The sequence below is a fragment of the Symphalangus syndactylus genome, chromosome 7 (genome assembly GCF_028878055.3).
Source record: "Symphalangus syndactylus isolate Jambi chromosome 7, NHGRI_mSymSyn1-v2.1_pri, whole genome shotgun sequence".
Classification (NCBI taxonomy): domain Eukaryota; kingdom Metazoa; phylum Chordata; class Mammalia; order Primates; family Hylobatidae; genus Symphalangus; species Symphalangus syndactylus.
Window position 1 is genome coordinate 133,562,253 of NC_072429.2, and position 19,397 is coordinate 133,581,649.

General features: G+C 41.1%; 1 protein-coding gene across 5 annotated transcripts in view; it reads right to left on the bottom strand.

The window, feature by feature from the left end:
* The window catches only part of ZFAT (zinc finger and AT-hook domain containing), a 235,543-nt gene that overhangs the window by 156,284 nt on the left and 59,862 nt on the right, over positions 1-19,397 (bottom strand). For all 5 annotated transcript variants that reach the window (XM_055287329.2, XM_055287331.2, XM_063643562.1 and 2 more), the window contains exon 3: positions 2,871-3,122. In XM_055287329.2, coding sequence (XP_055143304.1) covers positions 2,871-3,122 — 252 coding nt within the window. The remainder of the gene's footprint in view (positions 1-2,870; positions 3,123-19,397) is intronic.

Genomic DNA, 19,397 nt, shown 5'->3' on the forward strand with positions numbered 1-19,397 from the left:
ACACACACACGTATTTAGGAATAGTTATTAAGGCAGTATTTACAACAGTGAAAAACTGATCAAAACCTAAGTTTTCATCAATTGTACCCTGGTTGGTACAAAAAACAGAATACTTTATGGCACTGACAAATGATGCCACAGAGCCACATGGAAAGAGGGTTTTGGTGAGGGTTTTGAACATGCAGGGAAAGACTCTGCACTCTGCTGTGATGGGGAGACACTAAGGTACTGTGTTTTAGAGCAGCGGTCCCCAACCTTTTTGGCACCAGGAACTGGTTTCACGGAAGACAATTTTTCCACAGATGGTGGGGTGGGGTGGTTTGGGGATGAAACTGTTCCATCTCAGATCTCAAGCATTAGATTCTCATAAGGAGTGCGCAACCTAGATCCCTCGCATGCGCAGTTTACAATAGGGCTCATGTTCCTATGAGAAGCGAGTGTCGCAGCTGATCTGTCAGGAGGCAGAGCTCAGGTGGTCATGCTCGCTCACCAACCACTCACCTGCTGTGCAGCCTGGTTCCTAACAGGCCACAGACCGGTACCAGCCTGCGGCCCAGGGATTGGGAACCCCTGTTTTATGGAGTTGACCCTAAGGGCAGTGCAGCCACAGACCCAATTGAACTTCTGGGCCTCCAGGGTCTGTGCTGTTGACTTTGAGCCTCAAACCCAGAGCTTGACCTGAGGTCTGGAAGAACGGAAAGCAGAAAAATTTAGTGTTGCCAAAGAGCGAAGTCTCTGATTTCTAGCCATAATTGTGGAGAAAGTCCAGGAGTGTGTCTCAGAAGGAACCTGACAGGAAATACCCTGTGAAGGTACAAACAAAAGGGATTCTCGAGAAGACAGCAGAAAATGATCGGAGAGAACTGGATTCTCTCAAGGGCTCAGGCAGTGCAGAAACTACAGACAGCAGAGCTGCCTCGATGGCTAGCACTGATTAAAATGCAACACCGTTACCTAGCTGTGCCAGAGCAGGGGGCATACGTATGTATGCATGTGAGACAGAGAGAGAGAGACAGGGAGAGAGGGAGAAAGAGAGAGAGACAGGGAGAGAGGGAGAGAGACAGAGAGAGAGACAAGGAGAGACAGAGTGTGCACGCACGCACAAGAGGGTGGGGGAAAGACTCTGTAACCCAAATCCGGTGATTAACAAATCACTGGAAATCAGAGCTTCGGGTTCAGGGGAGGTCCATCCTAATCCTTCCTCTTTCAACCATCTCATTTCTAAAATTATCTTTATTTCCCAAAAGGACTTTAGGTTCTGAAACACGATGCGGATTCTTCTGAAATGACAGCACTCCCGGCCTACAGCTCTCACACGGCAATTACTCAGGCTCCATTTAGAGACAGCTCCACCTCCTTTGATCCTCATGGGTTATTTTCATGAGACCGTGCAGCCCCACAAGGTTTTACATCATTGCCTTGAGAGTTCTTTATGAGAGGAACAGTGTCTGGTATTTTCTACAACTTGTACAGATGTTGGCAATGAGCCTTGGCCACCAACTTAGATGTTCCATAAATATTAGTTGATGAGTTACTCAATAATTCACCCGAACTATGATAGGGTTTTGCAAACCAAGAGTCTTGCTTATTGTAGGGAGGCATTTATGGTGAGGAATTTAAGAACAGGGGTCAGAGTAGGAAGGCCTGGGTTCAAAGGCCAGGTCCCCTTACTAACTAAAGGACCCTAAACAAATTACTTAATCTCTCAGAGTCTAAACGCCCTTATCCAGGAAACAGGAAGGATGACAACAGTACTGTATCCATGTGGTTTTGAACGGCTCACTGTAATAGCTGGCATTCACTCAATGCTTCTGATATAGCAGGTACTACTGGAAGCACTTTACAAGTCCTATCTCACTTAATTGTCAAAGCAACCATAGGAGACAGTACTGCTTTTATCCCGATTTTACAGATGAGGAAACTGAGGCAAAATGAAGTTAATAAGTGCTGAAGCTGGGATGCAAACCCAGACAGCTGTAATCCAGAGCCTACGTTCTTAATGAGAACTGCTTCCCACATAACATGGTTAGCACAATACAGAACAGAAAGAACTTAAACATGGAGTACAGTTTGAAGGCTTCAAAAATGGTGCAAGGACTCAACAACAACAGAACCCACAGCAGAGGCCCTAACCACTCCAGCGCAGCCTTGCTATTTCATTCCTCCGACAAAGGCCATCTGCAGACACACTACCCCACAGCGACTTCATTCCCTGATCGCATTTATCCGCCTGTCAGCCTCTTTTAGAAGCTGCTTCAGAGCTGAAGCCTAGTCAAGAACGTATCTGAAGGAAGCAACTGATAGTCTTTATTTTCTTCAAGAATGCCCCCCGAAATCTAGTCCTCAGCCAACGCTGGCCCATCAAGGTGCCTCACAGGAGCCTTGAGGATCCTAATCTCTGCACTTCGGCCCACATGGCCCCATCCATCCACTAAGACGTCCTTCCTTCCTTTAATTCAGTGCTACCCAGACTGTGACACCAGATTCACTCCAGACTTTCCATCAGAATGCTTTCTCCTGCTGACAATTTGTTATCCATTAACATGATGCATTTAAAACCTTGTCTTCTTTCTCAGAACATAAGCTCAGCAAAGGCTGTGTTTTACCATCCCTGCAACTCTCAAAGCATCTAGCAAAGCAGTCCCCTGACCTGCATGCCGTGGGCATCAACTCCCAGATGACACATTCGCCTCAAAGACTACTTACAGTAATAGTCAGTCATCATTAGGAAAATAAGCACTTTTCCAGATGGGTTAGAGCTGAATAAATATGTGCTATTTCCAAGTAATAACTGACCCAGTGAAACTTGATATTAACAGATACACCTCTTCATAAGAAATTGACATGTTCAGCCCTTTGGCAGCATTTACCTGCTTCTCCTTCCTCCTCACCCAAATTCAGCACGATAATGCAGATGTGCTTCCGCAGCTGGCGCGTGTTGGAGAACTTCCGACAGCACTTGCTACACTCCAAGCTGCTTGGAGGCAGGCTGTTCCCTTCCTCCGGAGCCAGCGGGCTGTCCTCAGTCGGACTCACAATGTTTTCTGCCAGCTCCTCTTCTGTGCTGGACTTCTTCGTGGACCCCTTAGGCCTGCCTCTCTTTCTCTTCATGACCAAAAACTCTACAGAGGAAACAAGAGGGCACAATGGAGTCTTGTGAGACGGCAGTGTAGGGCTCACGTTCACCCTCCAAGTGTGAGGATATGTTCAGGTTTCACGTTTTATTAAAAATGAAAAATCTGAGGTGATTCCAGAAATTAACAGCTGCAAACAATCATTGTTGGTACTAATATCACTGCATCTGTGTACTAATGGGTAATCAATTTTCTAATGTTGTGATTCAAGACAATCAGTTTATCAGCATCTCTGTACATCTTTCTCCAGCAATGCTGGGAGGATTTTAAGTTGCAGCTGTCAACCCCCCGTTCACAAATCCTGCCCCTTGCTGAGCACCATTTCCACTGAAATCCAGTTCTCAGAAATTGCTTAGGGACTTCTTTGCAAAGTGTTCTCAAAGGCTGCTGAGCTTGTCATGCCTTTAATGAGTTACACAACTATTCAGATTATTTCAAGGAGTCATAATTATTAGAGTCAAATTGTCCTGGCAAGAAAAAGAAAAAATAATTACAATCTAAAGCCAAAAATTATAGCACTAAAGACAATAACAATATTTTTCCAATTTCCTAGTGACCTAGTGATTTTCAATGGCATGATCAAGCTGCTTTAGAGCAAGTTTAAAATCATTTTACAACTTGTGTTTCTTCTCAATTAGTGTTAATTTTTAAGGCATTCATCTCCAGAATGAAGGTGGGAATTAAGAGGGGTGAGCGGGGGCCAGGCGTGGTGGCTCACGCCTGTAATCCCAGCACTTTGGGAGGCTGAGGTGGGCAGATCACGAGGTCAGGAGATTGAGGCCATCCTGGCTAACACAGTGAAACCCTGTCTCTACTAAAAATACAAAAAAAAAAAAAAAATTAACCAGGCGTGGTGGCGGGCACCTGTAGTCCCAGCTACTCAGGAGGCTGAGGCAGGAGAATGGTGTGAACCTGGGAGGCGGAGCTTGCAGTAAGCTGAGATCACACCACTGCACTCCAGCCTGGGCAACAAAGCAAGACTCTGTCTCAAAAAAAAAAAAAAAAAAAAAAGATGGGTGAGCAGGGCAGGGAGCAGAGCATCTCATCCAGTTGTGTGAAGGTGGTGAAGGTGGAGGGGTGTGGTCTTCGACGATGAGACTTGGGAGATGTCCCTGAGCGAAACCAAGCAGAGAGCCACCAGCAGGCTGGCTGACATCCCCAATGCCAGTCATCTGTCTGGCAGAGGCGTGGCATTTCAGCAACCCTCTTTGAACCTGAACATTGGGGTAGAGGAGGAGTCCTAGATTCTGGCACCATCTTGGGTACATGTGTATCTGTAGAATGTCTCTCAGGTCCCTTCCTGCTCTCTCTAAAGCTGTTGCTCTGCACAGCAGGACACCAGCCACTTTATCTACTGCTATTACCATGAGGACCCATTAAGTAAGTCACTTGTGCTCACAGATCAGAGAGGGAGGCCACAGGGGCAAAGGGGAGCAGAGATGGGCAGAACAGTCTGGGGCAGAGTCTGCAGGGACACAACAGCCTGACCACAGGGAATCTGGACAAAGGAGCCTGCCTTGGTATGGGGTATCCAAGACCTCAGGGAAACCTGGCACCAGAATGAGGCAAGAGATTTCCTGGGAAAGGAGGGCCCTTGCTGAAACAGAGCTTCGACCAAACTGCAACGCCACTGGTGAGTGGGTCAGCCTTGGCTGAAAGATCCAAACCAGAGTCCTGCACCAGGGCAACCAGAGAGATTCCTGCCTTCACTCTATCTCCCTGGGGCATGGTGGGCAGGGGAGCACAAAGGAGGAGAAGGTACTTAATGATAAGAAGGCAAACCAGATAAAACAAGGGACAGAAGGCCCTGGGAGCCCTCCCTAGATTTAAACAAGGAGAACAAAGGCCGTGTTTACAGGAGAACCAGCCCGTGTGCAAGGGAGATGGGAGGAAAGAAATAGAAGGTACAGAGTAAGAAACCATTTCCTTTGGAGTCTTTAAAATTTTTCTCCTTATTCTTCTTCACAACAACGTGTACTTGCACAACCTACTGAAGCAGTAATTCGTATCAGAGAAGCAGAATTAGCAGAGAGGTTACAAAACACCCACCTCATGTCATGTCAGCTGAGTTCCAGAAACAGGGTGCCTAAGAGTTTATTGAAGTCTGCGGCCCAGCTCTAAACCCAGTGACAGACTCTGCCATCCCGCAGACACAAGCCACTCCCCTGAAACACTCTATGAGGATGTGATTGTGAGTGAAGAATTAACTTTACCCAAAGAGAAGTCTGGCCTTTGCCCTTGGCTACAGGGGGGTGATTTCTAGGCCCCTGGATGTCCCTCCTCATAGGAGCATCTTTGTTTACCCAGGGACTTTGGCCACCAGACAAACAATGGGATTTATGATGGGAACTTTGGAAAATAAAAGGCATCGGTCAGAACCTACAGGAGGGACAGGGACTAAAAGGTGGCATGTGGGCAGTGTGTCATGGGGCCCTCATAAAAACTCGGGATACCAAGGCTCGAGTGAGCTTCCCTGATGAGAAATACTCTTGAGTGCTGTCCTAAGTTGTAGTCGGGAGAGAGGTAACTTTGCTCAGGACTCCATGGGTGGAGCAAAAGCTCCACATCTGGAACCTTCCCAGTCTGCAACTTTACCCACACACCTCTCTCCCTTTAACTGGCTCTCTGATGTGCATCCTTTGAGTATAATCAAATTATAATCATGAGGACAGGGCTTGCCTGAGTTGTGTGAGTTATTCTAGCAAATTATCAAAGCTGAGAGAGGCCACAGGGACCTTCCAAATCTGTAGTAGTAAGAAAGAAGTAAAGGTGGTCCAGGAGACCCTCCGAACTTGTGGCTGGTATCAGGAGTCTTGGGTGGACTTGGTCGTCTTGAGGAGAACTGTGCCCTTAAGCTTGAGTTTGGCAAACTTACTATTGCGGGGTAGCCAGTGTTTTCTCCATGCAGACTCAGTGGAGCACACAGAGCCACAGTGTTTGCACTTGCTGGAGCACAGCACAGCGTGCGGTACAGCAGCCATCGTGAGTCTCCGCTCCCCCAGACTGGAGACTCCTCGAAGGCAGAGTCCCTGTCCTGATTACTTTTTATCCCCCTCAGCACCTAACCTGGTGCCCTGAGCAGCAGGCAGCCAGCAAATCTGGTTGAATTAAACTGATGAGCAATGCACAATTAATTCCAGGGCAAAGAAGAAATAAAATCGGCCTGAAAGCTTTGGAAAACCTCAAACATGATGGTGACAAAACTAATCTTCCAGCTTGCTGCATCCATAATTCAGATCCTCAAGACCAATTAGCTAGCTAAAAATGAAATATTCATAAATGAACTTGAATAATTTAAGCCCTGAAAATGAGTTGCTGCTGTCAACTACTCGCATTTTATGGCAGAGCTGAGAATCTTGGGACTGGGCAAGGAAAATCATGTAACCTCTAAATCAAAACATTTCAATGGAGGTAGCTTTAATTCCTCTTCCTCCCTCTGAATTCGTTTATTTAATCTGTCACTAAACTCTATGGACTTTGCCCTAAAGATGTCTGTCCAGTAAATCCCCTCTCTGTTCACACAGCAACCTCACCACCCAGATGCCTGCACACGGTGTCCAGATTCCAGCCTCCTGCTCTGGGCTTTCTCTGCCTCCATCCCTCATCTGTCATTCCCTCACTCTAGAACCTTCCATTGTTTGGGATGACTTTGCCCACAACTCTCAGGCCTGGCCTTCAAGGTCCTTTAGCACGTGATCCAACCCTACACATATGCACATGCACACACACACACACACACACACACACACACGCAGTGCCCCCACTTCCTTCTTCCTCCCCCTTGACTGCTCAGGGCAATTTTCTAGACCTCTCCAAATATACACAGAGAATCCCTGTCTCTTTTCACTTACTTGTACTATTCTCCCCACCTGTGACCACCTCCTTCACTACCTATCAGATACCCAGCCCCAGTTCAAATCCTAACGTGTCCGGTCCAGTTAAGACCTCAGTGCCTCCTCCATGAGGTGTCACCAGCTAAGTGAGCAGGATGACTATCCCCACGGCTTGCTGTGGATTACAGTGTGAGCCACACACACGTAGGGTGCGTATGCGTCCACACCACTCCCTGATTCTTTCTATTTCTCCCCACCTTTTATGACAAACCCTGAGGTCTGAGCTGGCCTTTTAATTCCTGGGTCCCACAGGGTCTTGAACACAGCTGGATGTGGAGTAGATACAATTAATAAGTACACACTGATCCACTGTTTGATGATAAGAAAAGAAATATCTGGAAAAGAAGCCATTTCCTGTGTCCCCAGTTTCCAACAGGAAGAAAGGGCTGAGCCACAGTGCCTCTTAACCCTGCTCTAAATCCATAGTTTGGGGACAACTTCCTCTTAGTCAGAAAATCATCCTTGCAGATCCAAGGCCAAAATCTGGCAAAGGGCAGAGAATCAGCCAAAGGATTTCTTCTAACTCGATCAAACACAACATGAACATTATGAAAAAAATAGCCCAACGTTATCAAAAATTTAATAATGTAAGCCCTTTATTTGTGCATCACTCAAGTTTGCAAGGCACTTTCCCAGCTATTATCTCATTTTAGCCTTATAAAAACCTTAAGAGATGGATGTAGCAAACACAATGTCCTCAGTATGAAAAGAAACAAGGGACACAACGGTTCAAGTGGCTTGGCACGTTTTCCAGAACCAGCTGCTGAGCACGCAGAACTGGAATTTGGGTTTCCTTATTCCCAGTCAAAAATGTTTCTGCAGAATCATATACCCTTGAAGCATGGGGAAGAAAAGGTCAGCAGTAGACACTTTAATAGAGACAATCTGCACTGTGCAGAGAATGCTGTCTTGGAGCTGGACCAACTTCAGTTCAAATCTCCCCTGAGCCTCCGTTTCCAATGCGAAAAATAAACACAAAACTGCCTCTATTTTATACAGTCACTACTGATAAAAGCAATCCATTACAATGCTGGGCACAGAACTCAGGAGGTGACTGATAAATGCCAACTGTTTAATATTATGGCCATAGTCATTAAGATTCTGACTTAGAATATCTCTTTTAAGAAACTATTATCCTCCCACCTGGTCCACAGTTAGATAATGTGATTTCTTGATGTACATGCATTCTCATTCATTCTGACTCAATACGCATTTTTTCCTTGAGTTCTTCATTTTAAAATAGCTCTCACACCAGGAAGTCCAACGTAGAATTAAAGGCACACGAATTTTATTATGCCTAAAACCCTGGATACGGCCAGCTTCCCAGCACTCGCACAGGGCAGCTCAATCTCTAGTCACACCAACTTGAGAATTTCGGAAAATCCTGAAAGACTAACATTTTAAGGCCCTGACAGTCAATCTCCCTGACGTTTATTTCCAAAGCTCAGGAAGTAATAGGGGAGACAATGAATTATTTATCATAAATAAGGGAACACAAGCCTGTTAGGTTGATGAGGAATGCAACAACCCCTTTGCAGGGACAGACTGCATCCTGTTCCACAATGCCAGGCACCAGGGAGGCTGAAGCCATCCCAAGCCTGCTCCTTGTACTTTTACCAGCCATATCGTGGAAATGCCATGTAAATAATGGTGATAACTAATCATTATTAAGCACATATATCTCAGGCACCATGCTAAGCACTTCACATGCATGTCCTCATTTAATCCCCAAGAGAGGCATTAGTATGATCCCCATCATATAGTCGAGGTCACTGAGGCTTAAGATGATTAACTAATTTGCTCCAAGGTCAGAGAATTAATAAATGGCAGAATCAGGAATTGAGTACAGACCTGTTTGCCTCAAAGTCAGTGAAATTCATACCCATGTCATAGCAAGTCCTTTGGACAATTCAATTAATATCTAAGCACAGAAATAACACACTTTGACCTCTTCACTAAGTTCTGTAGGAAAATGATGATAGTCTCATGCAGTGACAAGCTTCAGTGTGACCCCACTCCCTGGGCTGGAAAGTACACGGATGTAAGCTACAGGAGGGTACAATGTCTATCAGGCAGTCACTATGGACTAAGGCATCAGGTATGAACATGCACTTGTCTCAGAACCTATGAAAAAGGCCAATATCTTCTCTCTCTTTGACAGATGACAAAAGCTGCAGCCATGCCACTTGTCTAAGTCCCCAGCAGAGCCTCAAGGCTGTGCTGCAGGCTGTACCCTGTGTGAGGCGGTGATTGAAGACTCACCAGGGCCAAATTCCACTAGCCAAGCTGTGTGCTCCAGCACTGGCTCCATCAGCCCTGAGCACGTTTTATGTTTGTTCATCCAGAAAGAGCTCCTGTTACTAGCTCATCCCCTCAGAATGAGGGCACCTTTTGTAATCTGCACAGAGGTCCCTGCGTGCCAGCCAAGGCTCCAGCAATCACATGAAAGCTCCAGGAATGGAGCCTAAGTCTGATCCAAGACGCGTGCCCTTTCCACTACACTGCGCTGCTAACCAGGGCAGATCAGAGTGCTCCACATTCGTACATGCACTCAGAATGACTGGATTTGTGGTAAACGCCCAGAAGAGACAACATACAGATTTAAACATAGACATCAACCTCCCCTGGGAAGCCTCCTTTTACCCTCACATTAGAGGACGTCTTTAGCAGCCTGAACTTAACCGCGCAGAGGCACTCGCCCTGCTGCACTGAAACTTCCTTTTTGCCTATTTGCCATTCACCAGCTAGGGGGCCAGAGTCAACAGCCTGTGGGGCCCCCCCTGCAGCCCCAGTACCTAGCACAGCACCCAGACATACAGCAGGCACCCAATAAACAGTTAATGACTAAAGAGATGGAAAGAGGGACGGGAGAAGAAAGGAAAGATAAGAAAGGAAGAATTCCTGCAGAGAGTCTGAAATGAGAGAGAAGACGGGAGAGCCAAAACGAGGCTCTCGGGAGACCCATGTACATTCTTCCTCAATTGCCCCAGCCTCCATCAGGGTAAATGAATGCATGCGTGTGCACACACACTTTCACACACACATGCTCATACACACCCATATACAAAATCATACACGTGCACACACATATCCATATACACAATCATACACACATACACAAGCACCCATACACACAACCACACACACATGCACACTCACACACGTACACAACCACATACACAACCCATGTACACAACCACATACACATGTGCACAGTCACAAATGTACTATACACAATCTCATACACAACGTGCACTTACACATGTGCCCACAGCCACACACACGTGCACTTACACATATGCCCACGACACACAGCACACTCAAAAACGTGCCCATATTCACAATCACACACACACGTACACTCACAATGTGCCCAGATATGCAATCACATACATGCACACTCACATGTGCACACATACAGTATCACACGCATGCACACTCACACGCCATCTATATACACAATCACACAATGTGCACACTCAAACGTGCCTATATACACAATCACATGCACACACACAAACACACCCATATACACACATACATGTGCACTCACAAACACACCCATACACATACACACAGAGATATCACACACTCACACGCACATGGGAGCACACACACGAGAATGAGCCTGGTCCATTAGGAAATTTTTTCTTGGATCACAGCCAGAGGTTTGATGAGGAAAAGAGATGGAAAATGAAAGGTCTTTCTGCAGACCACTTCCTACATGAGCAAAAAAGATTAAAAGGCTATAAAATAAACCAGAGGATTTCAGCAGCTTCACATTATAATGAGAGACCAAAATAATACATCAATTACTACTCAGTTAAAGGTTTAATTAAACCATTTCAAGTATCTCTCAACTTAAAATGAATTGTGAAGGTTAAACCTGAATGAAAATCATTAGAGAGAAACTAAGCCTCTACAAGCCTCAAATTTTATGAACTTTCACAAAGAGAAAAGGAAAGACTTGAAGTTCATAATGAAAGACTTTTTAAAAATTTTTGTCATGTTAAGAGGCTGAGTTTAACCAAGGAATTAATGCGTTTTAAAATTAAACTACACAGACAAAAGTAGTTTAGTATACACACACAAAAAAGAAAACACATTGAAGAAGAATTTGTCAAAAGTAAATTATTTAATAAAGGAAAATAATTTATAAAAGTAGGCTCAATGATAAGAACTTGATTATTCCTGGACTACCACCATAACATGCAAATAACATCAAATCAGCTGGGCCTAAATCCCTCCCTCTCACTTACTAAATAGGTAATCTCGAACATGCTGTTTTAACTCCTCTGAGTCTCTAAGCCACATATTCCTCAATTATAAAATCTGGGCATCAGCCAGGAAATAGATGTGAATAACCCTATAAACCAACAAATTATAATACATATACCGAACACGCCACCCAGCAACAGCAGAATACAAAGTATTCTCAATATAAACCAACAAATTATAATACATATGCTGAACACGCCACCCAGTAACAGCAGAATACAAAGTATTCTCAAGTCCACATGAAAAATTATCCAAAACAGACAACATTTTAGGCCATAAGTCAAGTCTCTATAAATTTAAAAGAACTGGGCCAGGCGCAGTGGCTCACGCCTATAATCCCAGCACTTTGGGAGGCCGAGGCGGGTGGATCACAAGGTCAGGAGTTTGAGAACTAGCCTGGCCAACATAGTCAAACACTGTCTCTACTTAAAAAAAATAGAAAAATTAGCCAGGCATGGTGGCGGGCGCCTGTAGTCCTAGCTACTCAGGAGGCTGAGGCAGGAGAATCGTTTGAAACTGGAAGGCGGAGGTTGCAGTGAGCCGAGATCACGCCTCTGCACTCCAGCCTGGGCGAAAGAGTGAAACCCCATCTCGAAGAAAAAAGAACAGAAATCATTCAAGTATGTGGAATTAAATTAGAAATAAAAAGGAAGAAATTTGGGAAATTCAAAAATTTATGAAAATTAAATGGTACTTTTAAATAGCCATTGGGCCAAAAAGGAAATCATAAGGGAAATTAGAAATACTCTGAGATGAACAAAACAAAAACACAACATACCAAAACTTATAGGATATAGCAAAGGCAGTTCTAAAAAGAAAGTTTATTGCCTACATTAGAAAAAAAGAAAAATCTCAAACAACATAATTTTACAACTCAAGGAATTAGACAAAGAAGAATAAATAAGCCCAAAGTGGACAGATGGAAGGAAATAATAGAGTAGAGCAGAAATAAACAAAATAGAAAAAGAATAAAAAAGATCAATAAAGAGCTTGTTTTTTGAAAAGATAAACACAGTTGAGAAACCCTTAGCTAGACTAACCGAGAAAAAGAGAGAGGCCACAAATGAACTAAATTTTGAATAAAAAAGGACACATTATAACTGCCACAGAAAGACAAGTGATCATAAGAGACTACTATCAACAATTATATGCCAACCAACTAGATAACCTAGAAGAAACTGATAAATTCCTAGAATCACACCATCTACGAAGACTGGATCATAAGGAAATAGAAAACCTGAATAGATCAATAACAAGTAGGAGACTGAATCAGTAATCGAAATCTCCCAACAAAGAAAAGCCCAGGACCAGGTGGTTTCACTGGTGAATTCTACCAAACATTTAAAAAAGAATTAATTCCAGTTTTACTCAAGCTCTTCAAAAAAATTAAAGAGGAGGGAATACCTCCCAACTCATTTTGTAAGGCCAAAGCTAGACAGACACTAAAAAAAAAAGAAAATTACAGGCCAATATTCCTGACAAACAAAAATACTCAAAAATACTAACAAACCAAATTCAACAGCACATTAAAAAAATTACACACCACAATAAAGAGGGTGTTATCGCTGAGATGCAAGGCTGGTTCAACATATGCATATAAATAAATGTGATATATAACATTTATAGAATTAAGGACAAAAATTATACATGATCATCTCAATAAGTATGGGAAAAAGTTTGACAAAATTCAATAACCTTTCATGATAAAAACTCTCAAAAAACTAGATAACAAGGAATGTACCACAACATAATAAAGGAATATGCTTCAACAAACGACAGACCCAGAGCTAACATAATAATCAACGTGAAAAGCTGAAAGCTCTCCTCTAAGATCAGGAATAAGACAAGGGTGCCTGCTCTCACCATTTATATGCTTCCTGGCATTGGAAGTCCTAGCCAGAGCAGTTAGGTAAGCAAAAATACAAAGCATGCAAAGTAAAAAGGAAGGAGTAGAACTGTCTCTGTAGATGACATAATCTTAGATATAGAAAGCCTGAAAGGTTATACTTCTAGTAGCTTTTGGATAATGTATAAAGTTACAAATGTTACAAGATACAAAATCAACATACAAAGATCTGTTGTGTTTCTACACAAAAACAACTGAAAAAGAAAATGATCCCATTTATACTAGCGTCGAAAAAAATATTTAGGAATAAATATAATCAAGGTGAAAGATCCGTATACTAAAAACTATATCAATGAAAGAAATTGAAGATGACACAAATAAATGGAAAGATATCCCACATTCATGGATCAGAAGAATTAATATTGTTAAAATGTTCATACTAACAAAAGCAACCTACAGATTCAATGCATCCTGGGAATCTAAGGTAAAGCATGGTGACTGTAACTAACAACACTGTATTATATACTTAAAATTTGCTAAGACATATCTTAAATGTTTTCACCACACACATACAAAAATAATGGTAGCTATGTGAGGTAACAGATGTGTTAACTAACTTGACTGTGGTATCATTTCACAATATGCATGTATAACAAATCATCACTGTAAACTTACACAATTTTGTCAAGTATACCTTAATAAAGCTGGAGAAAGAGAAGGATCTGAAAGATAAAAGAGGTATCTCAAATCAATAGCCTACCCTTTCCAACTTAAGAAAAAAAAACAGAAGCAAGCTAAATCTAATACAAGCAGAAGGACAGAAATAATAATGCCTAGAATGGAAAGAGATTATATAAAATATAGAAAAAGAAAAGAGAAAATCAACAAAACCAATGTTTTTCAAAGATTAAGAAAATGCCAAACCTTCAGCTAAACTTACCAAGAAAAAATAGCAAGACCTAATTTGCTAAAATCAATAATGAAAGGGAGAACATTATCGTTTAATCTTACAAAAATCAAAATAATTATTAGAGAATATTAAGAACAATTATATGTCAACAAATTAGACAATCTAGACAAAATGGAAAATTCCCTAGAAAGACAAACTACTGAACCTAATTCAAAAATAGCAAAGATGCATACACCTATAACAAGAGATTGAATCAGTGAAAAAATAAAAAGCCCAGGACTAAATAGTTTTACTGGTGAATTCTACCAAATGTTTAAAGAAGAATTAACACCAATACTTAAAAATTTTTCCAAAAAATAGAAGAGGAGGGAACGCTTCTCAAGTCATGCTATGAGGCCACTATTACCCTGAAACCAAAACCAAAGACATCAAAGACTCTAGACCAATATCTCTTATGAATATAAATGCAAATATATTTAACAAAATACTAGGAAACTGAATCCAGCAGCACAGCAAAAGGATTATGCAACATGACCAAATGAGATCTATCCAAAAATTACAAGAGTGATGCATCTTGGCATGTAAAAACACATCAGTGTAATATACCATATTAATACAACAAATAAGAAAAAAACCACACAGTCATCTCAACAAACTCAGAAAAAACATCTGACAAAATCCAACACCATTTTATGATTTAAAAAATAAACAACACTCTAACAAACTAAGAATAAAAGGAGCTTCCTTAACCTAATGAAGAACATCTATCTCACACACACACACACACACACACACACACACACACACACACATACACACACATACACCATCATACTTAATGGTAAAAGACTGGATACTTTCTTTCTAAGATAGTATCAGAACAAGAATATCCACTCATCATTTCTACTCAACCCAGTACTGGAGCTTCTTGCCAGGGCAATTAGGCAAGAAAATAAAATACAAAGAATCCAGATTAGAAAGGAAAAAGTAAAATTATCTCTAGTCACACATGACAAGATTATATGTATAGACTCCTGAGGAATACACTAAAAAACTAATAAACAAGTTTTTAAAAGTTTTTCTTAAAAACTAATAAACAAGTTCACAAGATCTAATCAGCAAGTCCAGCAAAATTGCAGGATAAAATATCTATATACAAATAACAGTTGTATTTATAAACTGGCAATAAGCAATCTGAAAATAAATTATGAAAATAGTTCTATTTACAGTAGCATCAAAAAGAAAAAAATACTTACGAATTAATCAAGGAGGTATAAGACTTGTACGTCAAAAAATACAACACATTGTTGAAAGAAATTAAATAAGACCTAAATAAATGGAAAGATATTCCATGTTCATGGACTGGAAGGTTTAAAATTGTTAAGATGGCAGTAGTCTCTAAATGGATCTTGATACAGCTTGGCTCTGTGTCCCCACCCAAATCTCACCTCGAATTATAATCCCCATAATCTCGACATGTCAAGGGCAGGACCAGGTGGAGGTAACTGGATCACTGGGGCAGTTTCCCCCATGCTGTTCTCGTGACAGTGAGTTCTCATAAGACCTGCTGGGTTTATAATTGTCTGGCATTTCCCCTTGTTTGCACTCACTCTGTCCTGCTGCCCTGTGAAGAAGGTTCCTGCTTCTCCTTTGCCTTCTACCATGACTGTAAGTTTCCTGAGGCCTCCTCAGCAACAAAGAGCTATGAGTCAATTAAACATCTTTTCTTTTTTTTTTTTTTTCTTTTTTTTTTGAGACAGAGTCTTGCTCTGTCACCCAGGCTGGAGTGCAGTGGTGCCATCTCGGCTCACTGCAACCTCCGCCTTCCGGGTTCAAATGATTCTTCTGCTGCCTCAGCCTCCCGAGAAGCTGGGACTACAGGTACGTGCCACCACGCCCAGCTAATTTTTGTATTTTTAGTAGAGATGGGGTGTCACCATAATAGCCAGGCTGGTCTCGAACTCCTGACCTCATGATCTGCCCACCTCAGCTTCCCAAAGTGCTGGAATTACAGGCGTGAGCCACCGCGCCCAGCCTAAACCTCTTTTCTTTATAAATTACCCAGTCTCTGGTATTTCTTCATAGCAGTGTGAGAACGGACTAATACAGATCTAATACAATCTTTATCAAAAATCCAACTGTCTTTTTTGAAGAAACAGACAAGCAGATCCTAAAATTCATATGGAACTGCAAAAGACCCTGAAAAGTCAAAACAATCTTGATAAAAAAGAACAAAGTTGGAAAATTCAAACTTCCCCATTTCAAAACTTACTACAAAGTTACAGCCATCTAAACAGTATAGTACTGATATTAGAAGAGACATATTGATCAATGAAATCGAATTAAGAGTCCAGAATAAAACTCATACATTTGTACTCAATTGATTTTTGACAAAGGTGCCAAAACCTCTCAATGGGAAAAGAACAGTCTTGTCAACAAATGATGTTGGGACAACTGGATAGCCACATGTAAAAGAACAAATTTGGAACCCTACCTCACACCATATGCAAAAATTAACTTAAAATTGATCGAAGACTTTAATGCTTAACATCATTAATCATCAAAAATGCAAACCAAAACCACAGTGAAATACCAGTTCACATTCACTGGGATGGGTACAAACCAAAGTGTGAAAATTAACAAGTGTTGGCAAGGATGTGGAGAAATTGGATCCTTTACACGTCGTTGACTGAAATGTTTTAAAATGGTGCACCTCCTATTGAAAAAAGTTTGACCGTCCTCGAAAAACTTAAATATAGAATTCCCATATGACCCAGCAATCCCACTCCTTGGTATATATCCAAGAAAAATGAAAACAAATATTCATGTGAAAACTTGTAAACAAATGCTGATAGAAGCATTATTCAGTAGCCTAAAAGTGAAAACAACTCAAATGTCTATCAAAAGAGGAATGGATAGACAATATGTAGCATATGCATACAATGAAATATCACTCAGCCATAAAAAAGGAAGCACTGATACATGCTACAATATGGATGAATCTTGAATGACTGCTTAATGGGTACAGAGCTATTTTTGGAGTAATGAAAATGTTCTGGAATTAGGTAGTTGTAGAAGTTGTACAATCTTGAAAACATAATAAAACCATTGAATTTTATATTTTAAAATTCTTAAAATGGCAACTTTTGTTTCATATGAATTTTATCTAAAAATAACAGGTAAAAAATAGTGAACTGGAAAATGCATCAGAAGTAAATACTCAGAATGCAGCACAATATGAAGGCAAAGAAAACACAAAAGTTAGGGTAAAAGTATAGAGAAGGACTAACAAACATTTAAGTTACAGAAAGATAATGAAGCAGAGGCAATACCAGAAGGCAGAACAGTTTATATTCTTCTAAAATTTATACAAATCATAAATCTATAGGTTTAAGAAGACCAACCAACATCAATGTAAAAATTTACTTAATCCTACCTGGATGCATCACAGTAAAACTTTAGAAAACCAAAAACAAAGAGACTAGGGAATAAAAGCACTTAAAGTCAGATTGACAGCTGGCATCCTAACCACAATAAAAGCCGGGATTCAATGAAATAATAATTTCAATGTGCTGAAATGAAAAAAAAAAAAGGCAACCTAAAATCCTATCCCCAAGAAAAATATATATTAAAAATAAAGACAATAGGCTGGGAACGGTGGCTCACGCCTGTAATCCCAGCACTTCGGGAGCCCAAGGCAGGCAGATCACTTGATGTCAGGAGTTCAAGACCAGCCTGGCCAACATGGCAAAACCCTGTCCCTACTAAAAATATAAAAATTAGCCAGAAATTGCTTGACCCCGGGAGGTGGAGGTAGCAGTGAGCCAAGATCGTGCCATTGCACTCTAGCCTGGGCAAATGAGCGAGACTCTGTCTCAAAATAATAACAATAAAGGCAATAATTAGGACCACATCAGATAAACAATAACCAGGAGAGCTCATGATCAGCAGCTCCATTCAGATTTCTTTACAAAGAAATCTAAAGTGTATTCTATAGCAGAAAAAAACTCATCCATGGATGGAGATGGAATGGATGGAGATCCAAGGACAGAAGAGCCAGAGAGTCGTAAATATGTAGCTAAATCTAAATGAACACTTACTGTATAAAATAATCATTATCAGGCATTGTGAGGTTTAAAATGAGTATATACAGATGCTCTAAAGACAAGTGTTAATATTTTCTATACAAAGAGCTCCTACAACTCAATAAAGAGCAAACAAAAACACAGACAACTGATATGAACAGTAATTCACAGATGTGTAAATTAATTAAACATTAAACATGGTCAACTTCACTAGTGACCAGCAAAATGCAAATTAGAATAATACACCATTTTTTGTCTATCAAATTGGCAAAAACTCTTCAAAATAAGATAATATCCTTGGGTTGATGTGGATATGGGAAAACAGAAGATCTTAGATCCTAGTGAGAAAATAAATGGATAAAACCTTTCTAGAGAGCATTCTGATAAAACCTAGCAAACTTTTAAATGAGCATACCCTCTACACAAGCAGTTGTCCTAGGAATATAGCCAACATGAATGCACAATGTACAATGATATTCGTGGCAACATTTATTGTAACATTTATAATAGCACAAAATTAGAGAGAAAACATGTCATCAAAAAAAGAAACGAAAGGTTGAGTAAATTATGCATTATCCATAGAAGTAATTACCATACAGACACTAAAAAAAATTAGGACATACAAATAATACAGTACTGTGTACTTGACATTTGCTAAAAGAGGAGGTCGGGTTTTGGGTGGGTTTTTTTTGAAACAGGATCTCACTCCATCACCCAGGCTGGAGTGCAGTGGTGCAATCACAGCTCACTGCAGCCTCAACCTCCTGGCTCAGCCTCCCTAGTAGCTGGGACTACAGGCACATGCCGTTTTATCTGGGCTTTTTTTTTTTTAGAGACAGAGTCCCATTATGTTGCCCAGGCTGGCCTCAAACTCCTGGGCTCAAGTGATCCTCCTCCCCCAACCTCTCAAAATGCTAGGATGACAGGCGTAAGCCATCACACACAGCCGAAAAAGAACAGATCTTCTCACAATATACACACACACATAAAAAAGTTAACTACATAGGGTGATAGATAAATGAGTTAGCTTGGCTGTGACTTCACAATGTATACGTACACCAAAATATCAGGTATACATCATAAATACATACAATTTTTGTTTGTTGATTACACCTCAATAAAACTAAAAAAATAAATTAGGAGACATGTTGGTACTGAAATGAAGAAATATCCAGTACATACTGCTGACATTTTCAAGGCTGCAGAACATATATTATGATCCCATTTTTGTTTCTTATTAAATAACAAAGC